The sequence below is a fragment of the Medicago truncatula genome, chromosome 2 (assembly GCF_003473485.1).
Source record: "Medicago truncatula cultivar Jemalong A17 chromosome 2, MtrunA17r5.0-ANR, whole genome shotgun sequence".
Lineage (NCBI taxonomy): Eukaryota > Viridiplantae > Streptophyta > Magnoliopsida > Fabales > Fabaceae > Medicago > Medicago truncatula.
In genome coordinates this window covers 17,538,099-17,548,540 of record NC_053043.1, presented here as the reverse complement: position 1 = coordinate 17,548,540, position 10,442 = coordinate 17,538,099, and the positions used below count along the sequence as shown (strand labels likewise).

At 33.3% G+C, this 10,442-nt stretch overlaps 1 protein-coding gene across 1 annotated transcript; it reads right to left on the bottom strand.

Annotated features, from left to right (window-relative positions):
* Positions 1–444: 444 nt before the first annotated feature.
* LOC11442850 (casein kinase 1-like protein 1) lies at positions 445–9,320 on the bottom strand. The gene is made up of 14 exons (XM_003595182.4): positions 8,959–9,320; positions 8,808–8,848; positions 6,085–6,154; positions 5,800–5,948; positions 5,517–5,612; positions 5,359–5,429; positions 3,109–3,170; positions 2,939–3,002; positions 2,772–2,856; positions 2,560–2,686; positions 2,341–2,423; positions 2,195–2,258; positions 1,144–1,286; positions 445–1,046 (listed from the first exon to the last, which is right to left on the bottom strand). The coding sequence occupies exons 1-14, from the start codon at positions 9,032–9,034 to the stop codon at positions 762–764; spliced, it is 1,416 nt and encodes a 471-aa protein (XP_003595230.1). The 5' UTR covers positions 9,035–9,320; the 3' UTR covers positions 445–761.
* Between the last annotated feature and the right edge of the window lie 1,122 nt (positions 9,321–10,442).

The window sequence follows — 10,442 nt, the reverse complement described above, 5'->3', positions numbered from 1 at the left end:
AGTCATCCGAGTGGTTCCGATTTAGTCATGCAGTTCGACCAATGACTCAGTGGTTCGACCATTGACCCATTGACCCAGTACCCCCGCCGAGTCGATGACCGAGCCGAGTTTTAAAACTATGCCGAAGAAAGTGCTTCTCATGATAAAATTTATTAATAACTTTATTGAAAAATTTGACTAATAACTATATTAGTCAATTTCTTTGTAAGTAACAGTCAACTATATACATAAATTGCAAACATATAAATAAAATGAAAAACTTCTACCAGTACATTAAAATATAAATGATACACTTTTATTGTGACATAAAACAAAAACTAAATAAAAATAATATAATTTGTGTAATATTAAAAGAAAAAGAAAGAGTATAATGACTAAGTTACAATTTTTGCTTGTATTTGATGGTGCGTTTAAATGTGATAAAATGAGTAAAAACAAATGTGATTAAAAAAACTATGATCAACATGACACTAGAAGCATCTAGTAATAGTTGCTCACAGAAAAAAAAAAGTTAAAAATTTAAGGTTCCCGCCAAAAAATAAGTGTGCCAAAGTAGACCTAAGTTTTACATCAACAATCTCTAATTTAAGTTATTTCATTCTCATTCATTCCCTTATCGGCTTTATCATCATGAGAAGATGAGTCGACAATAGAAGCCGAAAGTTATGCGCTCCGACTCGCGTCTCTTTCGCAGGTCACTAGCAACTGTTGCAGTGCATGTTAACCCAAATTTTATATGTACAAGATAAAATGGGAAGAAATTATTGATGGGAATCAACATTTTTTAATTTCAAACCCTCCATGCTCTTGAGTGCAGTTTCATAATTATTGATATGAGAACTATTTCTAGAAGATGTTACTCTCCTTGGATCTAAAGGTCCACTTTGTGAAATTCTTTGTCCACTTGAATTTATGGCTTTTCCATTGATATCTTCAGTAGCACGAGCACGAAAATTTGAATCAGCGCCACCATATGCATTGCGGCTACTACTACCATGAAGCCGCCTTGATCCACTCGACTCGCCCAAGACATTTGCACTTGATAACTGCATGATTTGACAAAACACATTACAAAATAAACAATGGATTTTATTTTTTTTAAAAGGAAACCAAAGGAAATTAGGGACTTGCAAAAAATCTTACCATAACATCCCTACTAATAGCAGCATCACCAGGGCCTGGGTTTCTCTGGTTTGAAATATTTACAGAATTTAATATGGGTCCAGACATTCTTCGCCTTGAAGAATTTACTGAAACCATACCAGAATGACGCCCTTCTTCCCTTCCTGCGAGATAGTGGGAAGAAAAAAAAAGTAGAACCAGAAAGTCCAAAAGCTCAATATGGTGAAAAATACATAAAAGCTATTAGAAAGACTGTTTAGCTTCTAAGAATATTTTCAGTATTCATTTCAAATAGTCTAACAAGGAGATGGAAGACTCTTATAGTGAATAATGGTGACAAAAAAGGTGGAAGACAAGCATTTTCAAGAACAATGAAAACAATGTTCTAAAAATGCTAAATCTGTTTTCAAATATTGTAAAAGAAAATGCCGGAGGCAACTCCAGGCGAATATTAAGCGCATGGATATAAGTTATTCCAGTAAAATGTTGGATCTATATTATTTTATGTTTATCAGTTGAAGTGAAAATGAAAACATAAAATGGAAAGTAAATGGCTATGAAAAATAAAGACAATATCAAAGCAATAGCAACAAATAGGAGACAAAAAATTAAGCCCCTTTTACTTTCTAATAATATTTTAAGTTTTCATTTTTTAAATTTATGTTCATTTTAAATATCAAACAAGAAGTTGAAAGACAAATGTATGTTGATTTTTTAAAATGTATGTTCATTTTAAAAATCAAGCTAGAAATAATGCATTTTGAGAAATAATGAAAAAAATGTTGACATTTTCAAAGTTTTGAAATATGCTAGATCTTTTTAAAAAATTGTAGTAGAAAACTGAGGAAATTGGAAAGAGAAAAAAAAAAAAAAAGAGCCCTTAGTTATTCTTCCCAAATAAATTGAATAAAGCTAAATAATATTGGTGCATGCAACAGAGAGACAGAAGGTTTAAATGCACTAAGAACAGTAAGCTAAACATAAAATGACTTAAATTTTCTAAGGAAAGCATCCACACACGTATTGTACTAAATTGAATACCAAAAGGAAACAGAAACAACAAAGAAATTACCTGTGTGTCTATTAGCACTAGCCATAGCAGGAGGGATTCCAGAACTGGTTCCAGCATTAAGCCCCTAAAATACAAGCATAAGAATTATATCGATTGCTAATGGAAAAGATCCCAAATGAGAGAAAAATAGAGAGAGAACCACTTACAATAGCACGTGCTGGAGGAGTGATTAGCTGTGCTTGCTGATACTTCAAGATAGTCCAATCAAAGATGTAATCAGACTGGAACCCTGTTCAAATGCCAATATAATAATGAATCAATTTGCAGCAATAGATTGAAGAGCAAATCCTGCAAGCATATATAAAATAAACTTGAAGATTCACACCAAAGGGGTGTTTTTATTTTTTATGAGAATAGTTTCAAACCTTCACGAATAAACAGGTCACGAAATATTCTTTTGAGGTAAGCATAATCTGGCCTATCATCAAACCTTAATGACCGGCAATAATGGAAGTATGATGCAAACTCTGTTGGATAACCTCGACACAAGGCCTGGAATACACAACAAGGCATTGGTACAATTTAAGATATAGTGCATATTATGTATTCAAAGGCCAATTATATCAAACCTACCCACCTCAATCGAGGTAGAAACCTTCTTTTCACTGATCTTCTCGTACTTTTCTCTCTTGGTTCGTGCTTGAAGCCCTTGCCAAGGAAGACTGCATATAAAATGAGAATCAAGCCAATGGGTTTCAACAAAGCACTAGCAGAAAACAAAGCAAGGTAGACAGTAATAATCACCTTCCCCTCAGGAAGTACATCAAGACATAACCAACTGACTCTAAATCATCTCTTCGACTTTGCTCTATAGTAGTGATCATAAAAACAGTACCAAGCAATATAAATTTGTTAGATAATACCACTTTGCTGCACATTAAAATGTTAAGTAAGTATTAAGAGATCGTATATACCAATGCCAAGGTGGGTATTCATGCTAGCATATCTTGCAGTTCCAGTCAAATTCTTATTTTCCCTGTTGTTTCAAAATGAAATATTTTTTTTTAGACGTCATATTCACAATAGATAATACTAAAACAACAGCAGCTAAAGTAGGCTATATAAAATTAGAGTCTAAATATGGATGAAATATCACTGAAAAGAATCACAATTTATCCTGAAAAACAAAGGTTTGATGAAATATAAATGCTGTAAATATGCTATGTACACATAGTTAATTTTGATATAGTTCTTATATCACATTGCCCTTTTTATTGGTGTTCAATTTTATACTTGCTTGGAATAGTAATCATTAGGGTATTGATTAAGAATTAAATATATTGCAAACTAATGTTTTTAATTTCATGGAATTGAACTCAAATAGCAATACCCAATGTGGTTCTAATCGCATCAATCGTGTGATTCGATACCAAACCATGAGAAATCGAAACGAATTGCATAAAGAATTGTTTTCATCATGAATCTTGTTAATTGTGCATGAATCTGATGAATTGCAATTCAGCTCTGAATCGTGTGATTATGAGCCTGAGTTGCGCACAATGAAAGAGTCAGGCGCCTGACTAGGTGCCAAAACAAACGCTTTAGGAGAAGGGGTGTCGGAATATTCCCCCTCCAAAGAACCCCAACTGAGAACAATGAAGAAAAGAACCACGTTTCATCCCCACTCTCCTTTGGATACATTTTTTCTGCTGTGAGCTTTGTGCCTCCAAAAAATGTTTGGATTCGATTAGATGGTTTGGTTTTTATACTAAAATAAATAAAATGTAAAAAACTAAATAAGATTAACATATACAAAACCAGCTTGTAAGGTGAGGAGTGCCTCCTCTTTATAAACTCTTCTCAAGGGTGCTATCTATCTGATGTGGGGCTAAATCCACCCCCTCAAAGCCAACACAATGAAGGTGTTGGAGGCTGCAATGAAGGCTAACCAAAGGTCGCAATTAAGGCGACGAGGGGCGGACTGCAATTAAGGCGGAATTTCCAACAAAACCCTCACGCTTCAGCCCAACCCAATGGGCCTGAAGCGTGGACAATGTGGAAAGCCCAACGATAGATCTAGGATAGGCTCTGATACCATGTGAAAATTGAATATTATATTTCAGAAATAAATAATGTACAACCACTAATGTGTTTATATAGGCTATTCGAACCTAATAGGCCTGACTAATGACTAATGGGCCAATTACAAATTACTAATAATAATAGTAAAACTTCACTATTTACAACAAAATCGAATGGATTATTTAATTTTTACACTACAACAACTGAAATGCAAGTGTAAATAACAATAGTAATATATAACATTCAACATACCCTCTCAAAAAAAAAAAAATCAGCATGTTGCTGTCAAAAACACTATGAAGTAACAAGTATTCCTTACATCTCAAAATAAGTGTCACTTGAGTTTTTTTTACATAAAATAGCAAAATCAAACGATAAATGAGTGTAATAATTTTACAAAATTAGCCTTATTAACTGTTGAGTATTAATCATTGCGATAAATAGCAACTATTTCTGTGCTAAACCGATAGTTATTTTGAGACAGGGAGTATGATGAACCAAAACAACTTGCCAAAAATCATTTGATTTTGATAATAAAATAATCAAAACCAATTTAAAATACTTAGTTATTGAAACCGATCAAATTTGCAAAGATTAAAGAAAATCGTTTTCTAGTTGGAAAGGCTTGGCGGTTGTTTTAAGAAACTAGTTTAAACTTAACCAGCTCTGGAACTGGACCAGGTTTTAAAGCTTCCATCAAATCTCTAGCCATTCCAACTGCCAGCCTCCAATCCCTTCTAAAGTATAGTCTAATGAATAGACCGACATTCGGAGCATCATCATACAAGTCAAAGACAGACAGTGGGTGGGCGTTCAAAACAATATTAGACAAGCAAAGCATGATTGGTTTATCTAGTTATGATAATACTGACACAAAAATGTTTTATAATGCAAACTTTTAATTGCATAATAATGAAAAAATCATACATATAAACCCTCCCTCATGCAATTACATTGCTTAGATTTTTCCGATATGAAGATTAAAATAAAATAAAAGTATTATGATAAATTAAAATGTTACAGCTATATTGGACGAAATTATTTCAAATTGAGTCATGTCAATTCCACTATGCCATTGAGGTCTAACAATTAGGAATAGCCTAGTTTACTAAAGCATTCACAAACCAACTAAAGCATCGTACCTGTAAGGAATGTGTTGATGGGTCGTACTATCTCTATATTTCTTCGCTAAACCAAAATCAATACAGTAAACCTACATATAAACCAATATATAATAAATACCTGATATATGAACATGAATATACAATACATTAGAAGGCCATGTAAACAACTTAGCCACCTGATTTTCCCGCTTTCCCAAGCCCATGAGAAAATTATCTGGTTTAATATCCCGGTGGAGAAGCGATTTAGAATGAACAAACTCAACACGTTTGATCTGGCATAGAAAAAAAACAGAAGGACAAAAGTTTTTTAAAGGATTACGAAATACTACCAACAAAAAAAGAGTCAACCACAGTGATAACAATTGTAATTGTTAATCGTAGTTACTAACTTACTATTAGTTCATTAGTAAGCAGAGTATTTAGCAAGAAAAAAAAAATATTTGTATAAATACGACCCACCATTTGCTCAGCAAGCATGAGAACTGTCTTTAGTGAGAGCTTTCTGCTACAGAAGTTAAACATCTCTTCAAGACTAGGTCCAAGCAGATCCATTACTAGAACATTGTAATCTCCCTCGACTCCAAACCATTTAATATTTGGAATCCCGGCTGCCAAGATAAAACTCGAGTTAGAGCCATTTATAAATTACAAATAAGATCAATTATTCAAAAGCAGGGTTTGTTGCAAAAAGTGGAATTGAAAATAAATAATAAAAATATATATGCTTATGAGAACAGCCATTACGCTCTCCCTGCAGCATTCTGTACAACTTGGACTCATACAGCAGCTGAGGATTCTTTGTCCTGACATTTTCCTAAATAAATAGCGCAGCGAGCAACAAAGAACAGAAAGAAAAAAGTAAGAAAGTCAGATCTAGAGCACCCAGAATGTAGTAATTAGTTAAAGAAAAACAATGCTCAAAATTACAAGCAAAGTTCGAGTGTAGAGGTCATATCAGGAATGAAGTTCAGCCACATTAGAATGTTACTCTATTTTAATAACTTAGCGGAGAAACAAGTATTTGATTTGACAGATAGTGCATTTCACATATAAGGATCTTTTCACAAACTAGCATTTCAGTCTAATCATCAAATTTTCCAATGAAGCATACGTTATTTTGTTAGGAACTGGTTCTGCTACAGCTATTACTGGCAACTGATGACCGCTTCGTTTTGAACTATAAAAACTAGTTATTTTCATGTCTACTTTCGACACACATGGTAAACCATTTAGTGATTAACTAATGAATAAATTAGAGAAACTTGGGTCACATGTTAACAACGGTTCATTTTCTTTGGTTCTGGCAGGGAGGAAAGATTATTAATTACAAGATTAAATAATCATGTCATTTCTTCCAATCCAGTACCCAGCCATAGATTCTGAGATTAATGAATGAGAATTTTGAATAGAAAAGAATATGCCAAGAAATTTCTGAGGAGATTGATTGATAGTATCATGCAAGGTATGTTTCACAAAAATAATAACAATTCATTAACTGGATAGAAAACATTATGCACAAAAATACTTGTTTTTGTCAGGCAGCAGGGTGTTAGGAACAATTCAACAAATATGAAGAATTTCCATTCCAATGCCACATAAAATTTACACTAGTCCACTTCATTTTACAGTCAAAAGGAATTGAACTTAGATTCAACTAGCACTGAAATGTTAAAACAAGAAGAACAATACCAGTACCACAAAGTGGCAGTTCTGTTTTTTTAACAATAGCATACAAACACATCATTAATCATTTCAAACCTACTGCTACTACATAACCAGAAAATCCTTACTCACACCAAAAGGGTTTGGGGAGTGCTAAGAACACTATCTTTTCAACACTCTCTCAAACACTCATTCTCTAATTGAATGAAATCAATGTGGATCCCGCCACTTTTTGGGGGACCTATTTCCGAAGTGTGTCACACATGAATTTTACTCGATAAGAGATTGAGTGTTACAGAGAGTGATGGAAAGAGACTGTTGCTAGCATTCCTCAAAGGGTTTTCAAAAGAAACATCCTTTTTTCTTAATGCTTGAAAATATTGGTCAGAAATATGTATAACCCTGTCACATTTCCCAAAAGATAAGAAAAAGCAACAAGCTCAGTGAACAGTGAAGACATGGTCAAAGATGGCAAGAATAGAAAATCACGACATTCTAGAGCTATGAAGCACTAATACAGGAATCGTACACGACACCAACACAACACGCCGACACTGTAATTGTTTGAGAAAATGACAAAATTGCTCGTGAATCAGATGCGTCAGTTTTGGACACGGAACACGCCTTCAATCAGAAGTGTCGGCGCTATCAATGCTACCAATGGCTGATGGTGGAAAGCCAAAAATCCAACATACTGGACGATATATGGCGCCACCATATCCGAGTATGGCGCCGTGACATCGCCATCCTTCATAAATTGGTCATACCAGTTTTCCAAAAATCTTCCACCGATATCTGCCATTTGACAACACAGGGTGCTACAGCGTTCTTGAGATATAAAATTGGTTTTGTCATGTTTTGATGTTCTTGAGTAGAATTGATTTTGCCTCTAAAATTGATAACTTGAAGCTAGAATCTGTAGTTTTTATCGCTAAACGTGATTTTTACACTCAAATTGTTTGTTCAACTCACTTTTACGTTAACTTATTGAAACATAAACCACTCTACCTCTGAAACACTAGGACAAAATGCAGCACAAATCCAAATCTCACTTCACATTTAACCCAATGTTGTCAATTGCATATCGCAGAAAATAGTTGTTTGTTCAAATTCCGCTACACAACAGTGTTATAGTGCTGCTATTTCACAATATTTTGCACTAAATTGCATATCACAGAACAATAATGATCTGTTCAAATTCCGTTGTGCAATAGTGCTGCTGTTTAACAACATTGATTTAATCACTGTTCCGGAATGGGTCTCAGCCCATGTCGCCGACCCAATACATACGGACCAATAACCCATAATTCCTCGCCACTTGAGGCAAGACAGAAGACTTCATGTGCTCCTTACCACACAAGAGCACAGCTCCATCAAACAGGACCGTTGGTATGATCTCTAACAAACTCTCACCTTCCCCGCCAAGTTTGACGGAGTTAGTTACAGCTGGATCCTCTATATAAAGGTCCATTTTCACCACTTTTCCAGCGATGAGCCTACCCTATACTTTCACCGGAGAACATGCTCAACCGTGAATGAGAATAGTTCCTCCGAGTCGGAAAGCTTCTTGTATACACTACATTGATTGAATGTACATCAATTTGGTTTACACCAGATCAACCACCTTTCCTAAACCCTGATTCTCATCCACCATAGCTAAACAATAAACAACTAAAGCCAATACAAAAATCTAACAAATTACCCTATTCTTCATAATTCAAGTTCAACAAACAAATAAAGCATAATAAAAAAAATTACATAAAAATAAAATTAAATATGATTAAAAAAGAATCAATATCACTTACAAGCTTAATTGCAACATCTTCATTAGTTACAATGTTAGTACCTGCAATTCAAAACAAAAACAAAAAACACCAACATGATCAATAAAACAAGAAACATAAAAATAAAACAAAAAACCAAACAAAATCATAAGAGAGAGAAAAACAGAGCAACCTAAATAGATCTCTCCGAATGAGCCACTACCGATCTTACGACCAACACGAAACTTATTCCCAACGCGACGTTCCATTCAAAATTCAAACCCTTACGCTAATTTCAACGCTTAATTCCAAATACAAGAGAAATTTAATGCTAAAATTTATTCACATTTCACACCAAGAAAACATGTTCATTGATCGGATTATAAATAAAAAAATGTATTGAAAATGTTAAGAATTTAAAGAAAAAGGAGCTGAAAAAATGGAAGAAAAATTTAATCTTTGAAAAAAAACGAAGATGAATAGTATTTTTGACGTGGCGTGAGATATAGGTAATTTTGTTGGAAAGGAAAATATAGGTTAGTTAAGGTTAATTAGGTTAAAAGGGAAATGTAATGATGGTTATGGATATGGCCAACAATATAGTTTGAAACTCACTTGCCAATTAACTTGTTTATTTTTTTTATTTTATTTTTTAATATTTAAATGGGTTGGGTTTTGAAAGCTAACTAGGATTAGGATTTCTTTAAAAAAAAATTAAGGTATGTTTCAAGACTCGAGAGCGCTTCCTTACAGAAGAACTTACATATTACCTAATAACAAAAATTGCATGCAGACGATGGGATTTAAACCACATTTTTATGTGGGATAAGGTTTCAACTCTTTATCAACTGAACAAACTTTTATTGGTTAGCTCGTTGAACTTGGTTCATTAAACAAATGAATCGAATTTGAGTTGAAAATTAAGTTTGTTAACTAAAAGTAAACCATTAAAAAGGGGGAGAATTTAGTTGCTCCTTCAATTGTTTAGTTTAGATTTTGATAATGATGTTTGTTAGGTTGATGTTATGTGTTGTGTTGTGTTGTTTTGTTTTTGTTTAATTGCTTAGTTGAAATTGTGAAAACATCCTAGTTAGTCTCTTTCTTAAAATCGTCTACAATGGTGTCTTATGAGCCATTGCATTGATATTAATTTAGGTGTTTATTGTTATTCAAGTTTTCTCAAGATTTTATGTTTTTAGTGATTTGATTTGATTCAAATATTGCATTGCATCTTTTGAATCAAAACATTCAAGTTCTCGGGTATTTGGCTTATGAAAATTTGTTCAAAATCTATTTTGTAATGATTTAATTCGATTTATATATTGTATTGTATATTTTGAATCGAATCATTCAAGCTCTGAATTGATTCAAATTATCTTGAATAGATTCAAATCTGTTATGAAAAGTTTTTATTCCATTCAAAGTTTCTTTGATTTTATTCAATCTTCATGTCAACTCTGATTTCATATTTTACATTATTGAATCGATTCAATGTGTCTCTGATTCGACTCAAATTCATTTTTTTTTCAGTGTTATTTTGGATCCAACTTACTTCTATCTCACTTACCTATATATAATTTCATCAACTTTGCAAGATCACTATAAAGTCTTCAACCTCTCTTTCAACAAACTTCTTCATATTAAACCTTTTTTCTAAAAGCTATTGTAGGATTTGAG

Coding starts and splice junctions, on each gene's coding strand:
- LOC11442850 (XM_003595182.4), bottom strand. CDS start 9,034: ATGGAACGTCGCGTTGGGAATAAGTTTCGTGTTGGTCGTAAGATCGGT. Junction 3,171..5,358: donor CATCAACACATTCCTTACAG/GTACGATGCTTT, acceptor TTGAAACAACAG/GGAAAATAAGAATTTGACTG. Junction 2,857..2,938: donor ATGTACTTCCTGAGGGGAAG/GTGATTATTACT, acceptor TTTTATATGCAG/TCTTCCTTGGCAAGGGCTTC.